This window comes from Vicia villosa, linkage group LG5 (genome assembly GCF_029867415.1).
Source record: "Vicia villosa cultivar HV-30 ecotype Madison, WI linkage group LG5, Vvil1.0, whole genome shotgun sequence".
Lineage (NCBI taxonomy): Eukaryota > Viridiplantae > Streptophyta > Magnoliopsida > Fabales > Fabaceae > Vicia > Vicia villosa.
Genome location: NC_081184.1, coordinates 114381806 through 114400149, shown reverse-complemented (window position 1 = coordinate 114400149; position 18344 = coordinate 114381806). Strand labels below are relative to the sequence as shown.

The window sequence follows — 18344 nt, the reverse complement described above, 5'->3', positions numbered from 1 at the left end:
TCACATAAGTCAAATAATTCACCAAAAATCACTAAAACATCATCTATATCAAATGCTTCACAATAACTCACACAGACATCACATAACCATCATATTCATCAAAATATCATATATATATATATATATATATATATATATATATATATATATATATATATATATATATATATATATATATATATATATATATATATATATATAGGGGATGACTCAAGTGAGAACACTTGGTTATTATGAGAAATGAGAACAATGAATCACGGCCATTAAATTTGATTTTAATGGACTGGATTGGTTCCTCTTTCTAAGATCCTTAATATTTAATGGACTGGATCTTAGAAAGAGAAACCAATCCAGTCCATTAAAATCAAATTTAATGGCCGTGATTCATTGTTCTCATTTCTCATAATAACCAAGTGTTCTCACTTGAGTCATCCCCTATATATATATATATATATATATATATATATATATATATATATATATATATATATATATATCGAATACTTCACAATGACTTATATATTCATGATAAATTAATTAAATAAATAATTAATCTAGAATTTGGGGTGTTACAATAAGGTTTCACATTGATTGGACCTGTTCCTTCTTTACTGTTTGTCGCATGTTCCCTGTCTCGGTCAGGAGGTAACCCGACCACCTCTGCAAACACCCCTCCATATCGCCCTAACAACCCTTGTAACTCCTCATGTTGAGCCCCTGGAAGCTTCACATTAATGGACCACAAAACACCTTCATTAGACTAGGGGTCCTGATAGCTAAATCAACTTCAATTTCACTCTGTAATGTATTAGACTAGGGGTCCTGATAGCTAAATCAACTTCAATTTCACTAATTTAGACTCTGTTTGGCCAAACTGATAACATAAACTTCTATCATACAAGTGCTTATGCATTATCTCTATAAGAAATGATAAAATGAATTCAAATTTATCATAACATAATGTTATCATCCAATGGCGGAACAAAACAAAATCTGATTCTAGCACACACAAAAAACGGGGCAAAACGTAGCAGGACATTTGCAAGGAGCAGTGTCACTTTCATTAAATTGGCATACAAATATTCATAATCATATAGCTATGCAAACTCCTGAACAGATTCTATATTGGAAAAATTGGAGTCATATTGCTATCAAATTTGACATTGTGAAGGTTACATAACAACAATATATCAGTTCAACATTAGACAATTTCAACATTTCCATCAGGCAATGCATTCATCTGCAGGGTTCTGCCATTGCCGGATGCCAGAAACCGTACAGATGGTAACGAAGGATCAGTAACAGATTCAATCTCGATGAAGTTGAGGTCAAGTGCACCAGATTTCTTCAAACTAAAAACAAAGACAGCAACAATCCAACCCAACAACGAAAGAGCCCAATAATTCGTCATCCCATGAATCAAACCCCAAGCAATAGCATATCCAACAACAATCCCCGATAAATGACCAATAAAACTTGCCTGCGGAACAATAATCGAAGTGAAAATAAGCGACTCAAACGGAGCAAAACTAATAGGAAGCGAAAGTAATCCAAAGAGCTCCAGCTTCGAAGAAGGTTGCTTCACGGAAAGAATCGTCATCCAACCAAAAACAACACACGAATAACCAACAGCTGTAACTCGTCGAAAATACTCAACCTTGAATCTCTGAATCAACAAATGATACATTGCCAGAACCAAAATTCCTGACACAACAACCAACACAAGTGTATACTGCAAATAATACTCAACACCAAGACCAACATGATCCAATTGCTCAACCACACCAAGACTCCACAATGCACTCATATTGAAAACAAGATGAATTATACTTATATGAGAAAATGCAGAAGTGATTATCCTCCAGTATTGTCCTTCTATTGCAGTCTCATAACTCAAACCAACATGTGAATAACCAATGTTTTTCTTCTGTATATAAAACCAAATTGCACTACATATTCCTATAATACAACTTGTTGCAGGTTTTTCTAAGATCTCATAAATCAAAGGCTTCCCCATTTCCCCAATTCCCTAAAAATCACTTCTAATTTCTACACTTGAGCAACAATTCTAAAAATCAACACTTTAGCAAAAAGGGTGAGTAAATTTTCAATCAAAACAAAACCCAAAATTCTATACAATCCAATACTCTCAAATTCAAGGGTTTTTATTCACTTTTTTCCCCTTTCTAGAAATCACATAAATCATAGCGACCCACCAAATGAAAATTTGTGCAATCTTCGCTAACCATAGAAACAGAAACTTATCTCCAAAAAGAAAGTGAATTGCGCGAAAACAATACCAGAAAGGTTGCGTCTTTGTCTTCAAAACAGTGAAGAATTTCAATTGCGTGAAACGGTTAAAGGGTTTGTACTGAAATTCGATAAATGGGGTTTTTGTTGTGAGAATTGAAGAATCGGATTGAGAAGATGACTGACCTTGATTCAGCTACTAGACGGTTCCTTGTTGTTCTTGAATGGCCTAAGCTTCTCGAACAAGTATGTTAGTTTTTAATTACCAATTTTTCATCTATATCTTCGTGATAACAATTTATGATTTGTTTTTTAAATAACAAACATTTTAAAAATAAAATTACATAAAATAATCAGTTTTTCAAAAAAATTATACAAATAATCAATGTTTTAAAATCGGACCGGTAGAACTGGGAATTGACCAGGTAATCGGTCTGGTTCAATAGCTAGATCGAAAATATCATTGAGTCGGTGTGAACCGGTCAAAACCGATGTAAACCGTTAAAATCGACGGTTTTTCTGAACCGGCGATTTAAGTGCATTTTTTATTTTTTAAAAAAAATTAAAATGGCGTCATTTTAATTATTTTAATGAAAAATTAAAAGAAATAAAAAAAATGTTGCAGATGCGGTTGATTTTGTTACCGATGATTTTGATATTGAAAAATGAGATCTCAACATTGAAACAATTTTTTCTTTCTTGAAATTAAATTTAATAGACAATGGAATTATTTTATTATAAATTATTCAATTAGATTATGTTGCAATTAAACTTTGTTTGCAATTATACTTTGTAATTTTGTACTATTTTATAATGTGTGATACCTAAGTTTAAAATTTGAATTTAAATTATGAACTTGTGAATTTATTTATAATCTGACATTTTCAAAAAATTTAAGTGTTAGTTATATTTTGTAGAGACTGAATTATCCTATTCGACAGATTTTATACCTATATAATTTTGTTATAACGACCGATCTATTCAACCGAATTATCCAGTTTAACCCGGTTTAGTCTTGTGGTTAGACGACAAAAATGACAATGATGTATGTGTTATGATGCATGAATAAGATGATATTATTTTGACGGTTGTGATATCTTAAAAATTTTGTCGTCTTAAATAATTTTATTTTCTGTCTGTGTTGTTGTTTTAGTCTTGTTTGCGTTTGTTTAGTTGCAAGAAATATGTTTAATGAATAAATAAAGTTCAGTTGACTTCTAAAAAGATATTACAAAGAGTTCATACAATTATTGGGTGGTGGAGCTTATTCCGCGATTAGGACAATTATTTCGATTGTGTCCGACCTGACGACATATACTACACTTCATTTCCATTTTTTCAGTCGCATCCATTTCGGTTCTAATACGCGTGCTGTTGGGGCGACCCTTTTCTTCTTTCGCATTCTGTCATTGTGTCAAACTACTTCCCCTTCATACGGAGACCAATAATCTTTTTTTGCTATCATTGGAAATGCATTGTTGTATACACCGCACAAGGTCTCGGCCTTGTAAATGGGAGATAGCATTTTTAAGGCATCTCGGTGAGCATATGAACATGTTGTTATGACATGGACCAAGGCATGCGAAAGACTTGAAACATTTCAAGTGAAAGTGTGGTTAAAATGGTCGAAACCTATAACCTTATTAGGACTTTGCTTTGGCAGTTTGTTCCTTTATAAATTTCATGCAGCTTTCACTGAACAGCTGCCCTGATTATAACACTACACTCCACCTTTCACCTCTTTTTGCGAACAGGAAAAATCATCCTGAAATAGGTTGATATCACCAATGCGGTAATTGGAAGGTTTTTGATGCCTCTAAAAACACCGTTGATCAATTCCACGAGATTTGTTGTCATGTGGCCTCATTGTTTCCCGTTGTCATATGCCCTTGTCCACTTCTCTTTGACAAGATTATCAACCCACCTGCCCGCATCGCGGCGATAGTGTTGGAATAATGGTTGAGTTAATACATAACCCGCGTTCACGAGTGTTTTTTGAAAAATCGTGTCTTTGACCTATATGTCTAATGCAGTAGACATGCGTGGAAGGTGGGTCGTGTTAACCCTTAGGCGGATTGTTATATGCACTCTTAATGGAAGTATGGTTGTCGTTTCGGAATGTGTGTTCGGAAATTCTTGAGAAATAAATGTGTGTTCCGAGATTCTTGAGAAAGAAACTCCAACCACCAGCAGTTTCTCCTTCCACCAGAGCGAATGCAATCGGAAAAATATTATTATTTCCATCTTGTGTGATTGCTATCAGTAGTGTTCCTTTATATTTCCCGTACAAACAAGTTCCATCTATTTAAATAATTGGTTTGCAGAATGCAATCCTCTGATTCAAGGTTGAAAAGCCCATAATAGTCAATGAAATATATCATTTCCATGGACACACGTTCTGTCCGAGGCGTACATCGATAATGTCTCTATAATAAAAACCGTGCCAGGAGCATAAGTGTGAAGTGCAACCAAGAATCACAGTAGTTGTTTGTATCACTCCTCCCATTTTCGTATACAAGTTCAATCGCCTTTGTCCTCGCTAACCACGCCTTTCTGTACGAGGGAGTATAATTGTATGATGTAACGATAAGGTGATAACATGAAAATAGATAGTATATTTCTACTCAATTCACCTTATTTCAAACTTGTTTTATTATCATTTTGTTATCATTATGTGATATTATGTCGGTACTATTTGTTTATTTTAGGTTACTGTCAAAGAAGAGCATCCATGCAAGAAAACGACAAAAAATGCAAGAATTGAAGAAAATATGAAGAATTGATGTTTGTGGTGCACGACAACCGCCATGGGTGATGGCGACCGTCCTGACCCCCAACTTCCATATCAACCACGTTTTAAGCACGACGATCACCATTGAGTGACGGTGACCGCCATGGACTTCAGAACTAGAAAAATAGCATAACGTGAACAATTCTTCCCACTTCTTCCTAGTTTATCTCCCATGATTCCCATTCCTTTATCATTATTTATTTTAGCATCATAACACAATATATTAGAGTTTTAACGTTGAATTTGGCATCTAAGTTTGTGCGCGAAAGCGCTGTTCATAGTTTTAGGTAGAAATTACTCTTGTAAAAGTGGTAGTTTCTCACATCGAGGAACTACCACACCATTAGTATTAGGCCTACAATTTGTGTACTCTTGGATCATTAATCTTGCATTCATAAGTGAAAGCATTTCAGTTTCTTTATTTCCGTCTTTTTCAAGTTCATATTTATTGCTTTATAATTATTGTTATTGTTGTTTTAATTACCATGTTGTTTTTCAACACAATCGTTATGTTTAATGCATTTTTACCGAGTAGTATGTTTAGTTAAATAGTTTAGAGTTCGGTATGCGAGGACCGTCGTTTCCGACGGAACTTGGTAATAATGTTGGATTAATCTTTATTTGAAAATTATGTTTTGGTCTTTGTTTTCAAACTTAATTTAAATAGCTTCGTCACGAGAGTGGGAGGTTTCTTAACATGATTTTGTCATGAGAGTGAGAAATTAACTAAGGTTCGAACCGACATTTCGAGAGGGTGGGGATCAAACCGAATAGTAAGAATAGGGCATCAATCCTAACGAGGGCGGGAGCGCCTTAGGTATCGATTAGATCTTGTTCAGTTTTCAAAACACGTTCTTTAATTGAAATGGGCGAGCGAGAGAAAAATCTCATGGTTAAGGATCGTGTATTTCCTTAATCCTATTTTAGTCTCTATTTTAGTCTTAGTTTCCCCTTAATCAATTATTCATGAGCTTTAGCTTTACAAAGAGACGATAGATTACAGTAGGTTGACATTGGTCTATGTGGTTCGACAATCTTTTATATTACTTCAATATTTTTGTGCACTTGCGGACGCATCATATGGGAGATTATCATTCTCACCTTCAACAATGGATCATTGCTTACCATAGGTAAAATTTCTTGGCATATAAAATCATAGTTTTGAAGGATATAAAAACACAAGAAAGGGGGGATTTGAATTGGGGTTTTTAAAACAAAAATAAAATAACACATTGGTTATTCTGGTTCACTTGAAATCAAAGCTACTCCAGTCCACCCTACCAAGGGGATTTCGCCTCTCTTAACGAGGTCTTAATCCACTAATCAAAACTTAATTACAAAAACACGAAGACAACCAACATCTTCTTGAGATTAAACCATAACTCGGTTTATAGACAACTCTAAAAGTTACTTAACGTGTTTACAAAGTACTTCTAAAAAGTTGTATCACAACTGTGATGTATACACAAAAATAAAACTCAAAGGTTAAGAGATAAAATAATATGACAATGATTTTGAGAGCTCTTTGTTTTTCGTGTGTAAGAGTTGTATGCGATCCATCCTCATAGTCTCATTTATATATAATTGATTTGAGAGATCCGCTGGAGATATATACTCTTGTTTTGCAAGGTTAATAATATCATATTTAATATTCTTTCCAAAAATACAGATGTTGCCCATAGTTATAAAGTTTCATCTGTTACTTTCTTGATCCTGTATTTAATGAAATATTTAGATCTTCAGAACTTCAAATTGATGATTGCGTTGAATCTTCTTTGTTCTTTTAGAACTTCCTTATTAGAGTATGAATTGCAGCTTGTTCATTGGTGCTTGTAAAGCGTTCAGTATCAGAACTTCTTTTACTTAGCGCGTTGCTTGTATGTTCTCATCAAAACTTCCAATTTGTTTTAACTTTATTCTCTTCTTAGTGTACTTTAGAATTTCTAACATTTTTCTGCATATTTAATCAAACGATTAGAGTACACAATTTTACTATATATTTGTTATCATTAAAACTTAGAATTAGATGTAGAACCAAATTATGTTCTAAGAAACTTAGATTACAATGATATTGGTACAGGTTGGTGGTAACACAAGTGTGGTCTTAAGAAATAGAACATATCACCTACGAATCACCTCTCTTCCTGTATGATGGTGACAACCTAAACACACAATTAGGATTTACACACAAAATTACGTACCTCTTCGCATTTGTGCGATCAACCTTAAAATCTACATAGTTTACCATATCAAACTTTTTGATTGCTCGCACACAATCTTCTTTTAAACAAAATTTGTCTCCAACTTTTAATTGGTTATCGGACTGGATGTACGGGCCGTAGAAAACATCTGATAATGGTTCATCCCCGTCCAAGTTCAAGTTAGTCATGTGCGCAGGCGGGTGTGTACACATGAGTTGGAGGCAACGGACGTTGTTCGTCGTCTTCAAAATCATCTAAAAGATTAAGTGTAGGTTAATGGAAATTAAACCACTTCATACAAATAAGTTGAAAATGAGTCAAGTCGAGTCGAATTTGATTTAATTTGGTTTAACTCGATAATAATTGAATCAACTAAAAGCTCGACTTAAGTTGATCACAATTTTTTTCTAACTCAAGCTTGACTCAACTAAAATTCATAAATAATATTTATTATTTAAAATATTGTTAATAAAGATCTTAAATATAGTTACCTATTTAAAATCCTAAAATTTTCATGCGTGTAAAAACAACTTACATGTTTAAAATTTACTATTTAGAGTTGACTCTATGTGACTTAGCTTTATTGGTACCATGTCATCTTGAATAAATTATCCACAACTTATCAAAATTTGATAAAAAAAACTATTACTTTATAACACATTTATCTATTTAATAAAATATTAAATACAAATATTTTGGTTGTAAGTGTTTCTTAAATTATAAGATATTTATCACCTTGTCCCTTTTAACTGTCTAGAGATATTAGGTGCAGAGACACAAATTCAAACCCGTGATATCCTGCTTATTCATCTTTAAAAGATCACATTTTAATTATTAAATTATTTGATAAAAGAATATCCATCATCTTAAACCGGATTACCATTCTCTCATTCTAAGTTTGAGTTCATTTTTTCATTCAGAAGAAGATATGGTTAGACTTTACATATTTTGACGTCATAACATACTTGGTCAATAAACTCATTGTAAAAATTGATGCATAAAATTACATTCCTTCAAGAAAAAGAAACCACATTCAAAAGAAACCAACCAGCACAATAATGAATTATCAATTAAATAAAGAATTTATCCACACCAAACTTCAAGGTTGTTCAATCTTGGGTGCAACAAAAACAACCAATCTCAACACCATCTTTTCCTCTATGGTTATAACCACTTAGTTAAAATTCAAACCTTTTTTCTATAAAATCATTTTTCACTTCAATATTTTCACATCCCTTCTTCACAATGCGTAATTCTAAAGTTCAACCCATCAAACTTTCCAACAATTCTAATGCAAATTCTTCTATCCACACCTCCCTTCAACTCCAAGTAACACCAAACTTGCAACTTGATCATGGATCATGGTCTCTTCGGGGTCGCGAATTTTGGTATGCAAGACGAGCATTTCTGAATAGTTATCATTTGAATTTGGAAAGAGAGAATGGCGGTTTCAAGGAGAAGCTGAAAAGGTCAGTTAAGGAGGTGAATGAAACTGCCATGAACATTGTTTTGGATATGTATAGAGGGGTGCAGAAGAGAAGGCTTGGGATTAGGGCTTATAGAGTCACAGTGTCTTTGCCATCTATGTTTCTTGTTACAATGAGATGTTTTATGCCATGGGTTTACAAAAAGGAGATTATGTAACGTAACAACATAATAAAAAAAGAACTTATATTGTATGGATTAGCCTGTTTACGATGTATGAGAATGATTGCACGAGACAAGTTATAAACTTATAGATAAGGGGTAGTTATTTAAAGATAAATTATGACCTGCGTTGCATAGTTGCATAGGTACCGGTACGTACCCAGTACCCGGTACGGGTACTGGTATGGAGTACGGCATTTTTAGAAAAACTAAGGTACGAGTACGTTAGTATAATGCTTTAAAAATACAATTATAACAATAATTAAACAATTATATTATTTAAATAACGATAAAATAATATAATTAAAAAATAATTTGCTTGAATAAATCACACTTAAAAGTATTAATAATTCATAAAATCAAGGTTGAATATCAATATTTTCTTCTCCAATGAATGCAGGTTCTAGTTCAGGTTCATCGAGAAAGAGTAACAACTTCAAGAATACCATCTCCATCAAATAGATTCAATTCATGTCCACCAATATCCCACATCTTTGTTACTCCTTCATTATAAATCTTACTCTTTCTTGAAAGAAGACGAAGATTTGTATGAACAAAAACTAAATCCTCGGCTCTTTTTGGATTGAGCCTATTCCTTTTCAATGAGTGAATGAATTCATATGTGCTCCAATTTCTTTTCAATGAGTCTATTTCTTAATTTTTCTTTCAGTTTTTTATTTATAAACATAATAAATAAATAACCTAATTTTTACTTAAGCCCAAATTATGTTATCCAAAAAAATTTAATATCGAAAGAAATAAAAAATTTTGGGTACGTGTACCAAATGTGTACCGGTTGGTATACCAAAGCAAAATAAAAAATAAAAAATTTGGTACGGCTTCGGTGCGTACCGTACGCGTACGGTACGTGTACCGGTACCCGGTACGTATCCGGTACCGGTACTTTACCTAAAACGGAGTACCCGTGCTTCACAATTTATGACTATTTTTTAGTCTATATTTTATTAAAATTAGCGGTTTTTTTGTTAACCCTTCTTCCTAGAAAAAAAGGACCATAATAATTTAGAGTTCCGCCCCCACCCCCAGAATTAAATAATTACTATAACTAACTTTTAAAAAAAAATTAAATAGGTATTTCATCTTTATAAATTATCAAATTTTTATTTTTGACCTCTATAAAAAAAAGTGGTATATTTTTATCAGGGCCGGTCCTGACTTTTTAGAGGCCCGGAGCAAATAATAAAAATGGACCCCTAAAAAAAAAATGAGCAACTAATTTTAAATTTTGATTTTTTTATTCTATTTTTAAATTAAAGATTAATGATTATATATAAATATAAAAGCGCAAACGAACAAAAATTTTGATTAACTTGTTTGGTCATTGTAGAACTTGTATTTTTCAATTGCAAGAGTTTGATTTCATCTTTCAATTTAAGGATTAGATTAAATTTCTAATTCCAATTCTTAACTCTTACATATTTATGAGACACAAAAGTTCTAACATATCTTAAAATATTACATAATTTTATGAGAATTTTTTTGAAAAAAATATTAGAAATTATTCTAATTATTTTTTTATAAATTTAAAGAATAATTTTGATATCTAATTATTTAAATCTTTATCATTAAATATTATATTATAACTAAAATCATATACTTTTTTAAAATGATATATCCAAAAATATTAGTTTTTCAAAAAAATAATATTATATTTAAGTGATATTTTAAAATTTAAAAAATTATATTATAAGATCAATTTTAATAATAAATAACTTTAAATATTTTATTAAAATTATAAGTTACTGTAGGTTAAATTGTTGTAGTTTCAAAATAAGAATAAGCTTGAAACACCAATTTTGTTGTCAAATTAAAATAATTCAATTGCTAAAAATAACAACGCCATAAGCCAAGTATCGAACACACAACTTAAAAGTTGGCTAGAATTAATTGACAAGTTCAGCCGCTGGGATAAGGTACACGCTTTGCATTTCTACTGAAATATATTATATTAATTATATAACATTTAATTTTTCAAAGGCCCAACACTAAAATTTTGAGGCCCTATTTTTTGTGAGGCCCTGGGCTATGGGCCTGCTTGTCCTGGCCCAGAGCCGGCCCTGGTTTTTATTCCTATAAAATTATTATGCACCTAATTTTAATTTAGGTTGTTAAACCAATATATATTTTTGAATGATTATTTTGCAGACATATTTAAAACGTTATAAAAAGTTTCTTGAAAAATAACTCAAAATTTGATTTTTTTAAATCGAAATTTTTATTACTTTTATCATTATCTTTTAAAATTTAAAAAATTCATATTTAATCATTCTTATTTTAGAAAGTTCATTTTATGAACGTTCATTTTGACGTTAATCTTTGGATATCATGATTAGAGCTGTTAAAATGAGTTAGTTCATATGGGCCGACCCTTTAAATTAGAGGCCCATATTTTGAAGAACTTTTTTAGCCCAGTCCTAAAAAGCTCGCTATCATTAGGGCTAGTCCATATGGGGCGTGGGTAGCCCATTAAGCCCGCATAACAATAAATTTTTAAAAAATTATGTACATTTTTATATTGTGTTATTCCAAAATAACACATTGATTTTTATTATTTCACTAAATTTTATCTCTATTCTATTAAATTATTCTCTTTTAAATATTATACATTAATATAATCAGGAATCTTTCATCGTATTCTATTAGTTTCTCTTATTTTAAATATTTGAGTATTTATTTTCTACAATTTAAACATAAACATGTATTGTGTTTTAAAACACATTACATTATTTATAAAAGATAATATAGTACTTAAAATCTATTATGTTTAAAATATTATAATTTTTATTTTATTTATAATAAATATTATGGATTTTGTATTTTATTTTTTTTAGTAAAAAAAGCATATTTAGGATTGGGTAGCCCGAACTCCATCTAGGGCCGGGCTCGGGTACTAACTTTGAGGTCCATATTATAATAGGGTTTTTTTCGCCCAGCCCTAAAAGACCCAACCTATTAGGGTCGTTTTTAAACGGACTGGGTAGTCCATTTTGACAACTCTAATCTTGATGGTATAGTAAATCATTATAGATTAATCTTAAACTTTATAGGTATGATCTTTATGATATTATGTTTCAATTCAACGGTTGAATTTTTAAAAAAAAAAATTAAAATGAAGTTATTGAGCGAGTGTAACTCGTAGTGTAACTCTTCGGACGTAATATATATATATATATATATATATATATATATATATATATATATATATATATATATATATATATATATATATATATATATATATATATATATATATATATATATATGTATAAATCGTACATGTTAATAAAAACTATCACACAAAATTATTTTTTAATCATTTTGGTTAAGTAGCCTAGCTATTTGATGTCCTTACACAGCTACTAACTGAACTGGTTTAACGGAGCAAAATTCAAAACTCTTTTAAATCTGAGTAATCTCTTTCACGTTAGCCTTTGGAGCTCTATAGAAGAAAAGTAATATATGGGGATGTTAGAAATCAATGCATTGATCATCACGATTCTTTCTCCAGTCGACATTTCTCTTCCCTTCGAAGTTGGGGGAATTCCAAGGTTTTCATTTCGAGCTGTTATAATTCGCCGATGATAGATCTTGTTGTGCAATGGATCTTGGACCAACTTATGGAGCATAAAGGCCATCTTTTGGGGATTTCAAATGGCCTCAAGTTTGTGCATAAGCCTATACATGAGCAATCTTTTTGGCATAAACATGAAGGATGAATTTCTTCAAGCAGCGTCTTCTTTCTCATCTTGCGGGATTGGCTCGATTTCATTCCATTTCTTAGGTGTTAGCGTTGGTGCAAATCCAAGGAGATTGGAAACTTGGAAACCAATTATTTCTAAACTTTAAAAAAAAAAATTATATTCTTGGAAGGGAACACAAATGTCAATTGGAGGAAGAATCGTGATGATCAAGGCAATGATTTATAATATCCCCATATATTACTTCTCTTTCTATAGAGTTCTAAATGCTATCCTAAAAGAGATTACTCATATTCAAAGAATTTTTTTTGTGGGGCAATGCGAAAGTTCACAATAAGGTGTGTTGGGTTAGCTGGAATAACATCTGCAAATCCAAGAGGGACGGAGGTTTGGACATGAAGCATGTTGGAAGTTTTAATGAGGCTCTCCTTAGTTAATGGATGTGGAGAATTTTAACTAACGATAAATCTCTGTGGTTTAACTTGCTTTCTTTCAGGTATGGTGACATCAAGATCAAGATACTCTCTCATTCAACTCTAGTCATCAATAAGGAAGACTTGCTATGGTGGCTAGATTTGTTATGCTTTCTTTAACCTCTCGAATCCGACACAAGCTAGTTTGCATCGGCCATCAGTTGCAGACTAAAAGACGGAAAGTGTAACACCCAATTTCTACCTAAATATTTATTCATGAATCAGAGTATAAAAATTCCAAACATACACATGGGATATTACATTTAGTCATTTAAATTGTTTACGGCATACACGCCTTCAACATAGATACATAGCACATCTAATTAAACGGACAATTATATAATAAATCATTTAGTCTCCAAAAGTCACTTCATCAATTAAAATTCAACCACTCAGCGGATTCACAAAACTTCCCAAAAATTAAGTCAACATCATAGCATCTTCGCAAAATAACTTCGAATTACAATTAAGTTGCAAAACACCATAGAAAATTCAGCAAAACAAATAATAAATAAAACACGCGTTTGTCTCCCGAGTGCTACGTATCAGAGCGACAACCAACCCGACTCATGGCGGCTAATCTTCACTCACTGTCATCACCTGCACGTTACCAATATAAAGATAACGGCGAAAACAAGTAAAGGGTGAGATATCAAACAATATAAACAAAGTTATGATAAACAATATATTTACGGTTCAAGTCATAATATATATCAATTCGCGGTTTCTGTCAAAACAGTTTAAATTCAAAATCACACAACGTCATAACAATTCAAATGAATGAGACACGACAAATGCAAATGCATATGCTACCCAGGGCTTCATCCCCCATCGCCAATTGCCAATAAATAGAGGCATTCCAACAGACATAAGCCTTCGCCACAGTTTGCCAAGTTCAGGTCGTCACCAAAATATGCAATTCATGCGACACGGATGAAATGCAACAATCACAATTATCGTCACAAGGCATTCGCCTATATCACCAGAAAATATCAATAATCATTGATATATTATTGTCGTGTTATGTTCCTGCAATTCACAACTTCACAATATTTCAAAGTATTTCATCGCATCAAAACATCACCAAAACATCACCAAAATACTGCATATCGAATTATTTCTGGACACGCCTAATTTATTCTACTCCGTTCAATTAGTTCCAGTCTTCTATTGTTTTATTTTCTAGTCACTATTTAATTCTTACTCTTTTACTGTCATGGAATTGTTACTCCTAAATTTGTCATGCTAAAACTGCAAGTCTGTTACTAACTCATATCCTGTCTTCCATGCTTTTCATCTATGCACCAGCTCTATTTACATTTCTCATTTTTCTGCTACTGATTGGCTATTATCCTAACAACTATTTACATACCACGTATTAATTTGATTAGTGATGGTTTACTCTGCAATTTTACTCCTAAATAACACTTATAGCCACTAAGTATAATACTCAGTGTACTTAAAAAAAAATTAGCAGCAGGGACCCCGTCCCCACCTGTGCCAACCGTCCCACTCAAGGGACTCCCCAAAACACCCAAAGGGTGTCCGCCCCATAGCAAAGGCCACCCGCCCCACAAGCCCTGTGGGGTCCTTCCCCACTTCCTCTTCTAAGGGATGCTCGTCCCTCCATTTAGGGCCCCTGATAACACGATTTTATATCGTATATTTAGCCTGAAATCCATAGATATTTATAGCATTTTCCGTTTATTATATTGATTTATTATGATATTACGCGAGTTTTTGCTTTGTTTCAGGTTTTACGCTCTTATTATGACTATTTGTGAAAAGGAGAAGAAATGGAGCTAAAACGACCACTATTTATGCTTAAAAGATGAAAAATGGGTGCTGAAGTAAAAAGGGAGTGCAAATAAGGCCCAAATATGCTAAAGAAGACCCAAAAGCCCACTGAAGATCAAATGTGCGTGGCCCAAACCACACAAGCAAGTGGAGACGCACGTCTCCACACCTCATTGGCCACGTCAGCAAAAGGGAGACGCACGTCTCCAGTCCCCTACATTCTCCCCACTTGAGACGCACGTCTCAAGTCTTCAACGAAGCTTCCCCAAGAATCGGAGACGCACGTCTCCAAGTCCAAGTCTGCTGGAGCTCCTCTTTTCACGCAATCCAACTGCAAAGCCTCGCCTATAAATAGAGGCAGATACTTCACTTCAACCTGTCCGATTTCCTGCTAACGAAGTGCTGCCGAAATTGTACCGTGCATTATATTTTATGCCTTCCTTTAATTCAAACAGTTATTTTCTCACAACGATTTCTACACCGAAAATTGTTGTGAACCTTTTATAAATCTAGCCTTACGTTAGATTTATCGCCTTTTATTTTCCTTGTTTTATTTTCCGTCCGTTTAAATTCCGAAGAACGATCCAGCCAACCTGTGGTGGAAGTTCAGTACTCGAAGATTCAGTTTCAATTTATTTAATTCAGGTTTAATATTTACTGCCTTTATTTATATATTTACTTGCATGATATATTATATGCCAATTAACATGCCTTTTATTATAAGCCAAATTAATTTATGCATGCTTAACTGTATTAATATGTCTGGCTAAATTACTAAGGTATCGGTATGTAAAGTAAGTTAACCGTAGGGATCCGAAATAAATTGGCTTAATTATGTTTTATTAAATATCACTTGTTTTTGGTTTGTATGTCTAATTTAATTAGTAAGTCTTAAAACCAATAGAGCGAAAGTTTGAGGGCTTAAGACGATCAAAGGTTAAAATCAATAGAGCGAAAGTTTGAGATATTTAACTGGATAGTAGACATAGGACATTAGTTTTAAGGATGGCGAAAGCGTATTAAAACTAATTAGAACTTATTTATTTTCAAAAATTGTTTTTACACCCGAGCGGGATGGCGAAAGCGTACGTTAGGGATATTAGCATGTTCCGAGTCAACAGAGCAAAAGTTTGAGATTAGGAGATTTAAATAGATAACAACTTCAAAAAACAGGCATTTTATTAATTACGTTGTTTCCAAAAAGCTCTTCTAAAATCTAATGGGATGGCAAAAGCGTACATTAGGATTAGGATAGTAATCTAAATCAACAGAGCGAAAGTTTGAGACGAGGATTTTTAACCAATTGAATTAGTAAAGATTTTTAATTAAATTATGCAAAAGCCAATGGACCTTCGGATCACCTTAAGTTAAACGAAATACATACTGATATCTGTCTTTTATTATATTCTTTATTTCTCACAATCACTCTCCCTTAGGAACAATCAAAATATTAGTAGCCCTAGCTTTACATAGTAACCTTAGATAACGGTAGATCGATTCATAGTCCCTGTGGATTCGATATCTTTTAAAACTACACGACACGACTGTGCACTTGCAGTCATCAGACTAATAGACACGTAAAGTCGCGATCAAGTTTTTGGCGCCGTTGCCGGGGACTATTTAAGTCGATATCGTAACTCACTGTTACACCGTAGAGACTAGGGAAATTCTTTCCTTTCTTTCTGAACGATTGTATGCCAAATACGCGTTCACAAGGAGGAGGTTTAATACAACGAATTAACGAGATCGAACGTTTCATTAACGTCAAACGTCGAGCTCGCAATCTTCCCTAAGTAGCACCAATTCCGATTAATCAGGAATTGACTTTTACTGATCAAATTAATCAAATCACCCCAAAGTTAGAGATGGCTGCTCTTCGTCCTCTTAGAGACTATGTCGCTCCTTCGCGCGCTGAACCGCACTCAAGTATCGCACCACCTGCGATTGAGGCAAACAATTTCAAACTGAAACCTTCGTTGGTCCAAGCTGTTCAACAGAATCAATTCTCTGGAAGCCCTGCAGACGACCCCAACCTCCATTTATCTGTGTTCGTGCAATACGCCGACACTGTCAAAGCTAACAACGTTAGTTCCGAAGCTATTCGATTACGTCTCTTTCCTTTCTCCTTGAGAGATAGAGCTAGAGCGTGGCTTCAATCCCTGCCTTCTAACTCCATAACTACATGGGATGAATTGAAGAGAGTATTCTTAGCGAGATACTTTCCGCCTAGCAAAACTGCTATGCTAAGAGGTCAAATCAACGGATTTACCCAGAAAGATAACGAATCACTCTTCGAAGCTTGGGAACGTTACAAGGACATGCTTAGACTATGCCCTCATCATGGACTCGAACCATGGCTGATCATCCATACTTTCTATGGTGGTCTCTTATATAACACTAAAATGACTATAGATGCCGCTGCTGGCGGAGCATTAATGGACAAACCCCATGATGAAGCATATAACCTCATAGAGAACATGACACAAAACCATTACCAATGGGGTGGAGAACGAGCCGCTCTAGAGAAAGCCCAAACCAAAGGAGGAATGTACGAAATAAGTGGTATAGACCGCGTTAACGCTAAAGTAGACGCTTTAACTCAAAAGATCGAGAACTTAACCATCACTCCTTCAGCCACCGCTGCTGCTGTAACACCTAACTGCGAGATTTGTGGATTGACTGGACACGCAGTTGCCGAATGTCAACTCTTGACTGGAGTCCCATCTGATCAAGTAAACTATGCTCAAGGAAACCCTTATTCTAACACGTACAACCCTGGATGGAAAAACCACCCGAACTTTTCTTATAAAAACAACAACGTGTTGTACGCGCCTGGACAAGCACCTGCTGTACCACCTGGCTACCAAAAAGCGCCTGTAGCTGCTCAAAACACCCCTAGGAAGTCAAATCTAGAAATCATGATGGAGAACTTTATAGCTTCCCAACAACAAACCAATAAGGACTTCCTAAATCAAAACATCCACAATAGCGAGCAACTAAAACAACTATCGAACAAAGTAGATGCCTTAGCTACGCATAACAAAATGTTAGAAACTCAAATCTCACAAGTAGCTCAACAACAAGCACCTACCGCTGCCCCTGTGGCACGTTTCCTGCTCAACCACAACCTAATCCTAAAGGAAATGCGAACGCGATAACACTAGTGGAACGAATTACGATGGACCCATTGATCCTAGAACTCAAAACGCACCCATGTCACAAAAAGAGCCAAAGGAAACCCAAAAGACATCAACTGATGATCAAACTGCTAAGACCAATGAGAGCAACAACGAAGTGGAACCAGAAAAAGAGAAACCTTACGTTCCACCACCACCTTATAAGCCACCAATTCCTTATCCTCAGAGATTAGCTAAATCAAAAACCGAAGCGCAATTTAAAAGATTTGTAGAACTTCTGAAACAATTAAACATAACCATACCGTTCACAGAAGCCATAATTGAAATGC

General features: G+C 33.8%; 1 protein-coding gene and 1 non-coding gene across 2 annotated transcripts; both read right to left on the bottom strand.

Moving 5' to 3' along the window:
* Positions 1 to 568: 568 nt before the first annotated feature.
* Positions 569 to 2531, bottom strand: LOC131602066 (RHOMBOID-like protein 13). Its single transcript, XM_058874062.1, has one exon. The coding sequence runs from the start codon at positions 2015 to 2017 to the stop codon at positions 1202 to 1204; it is 816 nt and encodes a 271-aa protein (XP_058730045.1). The 5' UTR covers positions 2018 to 2531; the 3' UTR covers positions 569 to 1201.
* Positions 2532 to 17118: 14587 nt separating this feature from the next.
* Positions 17119 to 17225, bottom strand: LOC131608352 (small nucleolar RNA R71). The gene has a single exon (XR_009285617.1). It is a non-coding gene; the product is annotated as a small nucleolar RNA R71 (small nucleolar RNA).
* Positions 17226 to 18344: the final 1119 nt, after the last annotated feature.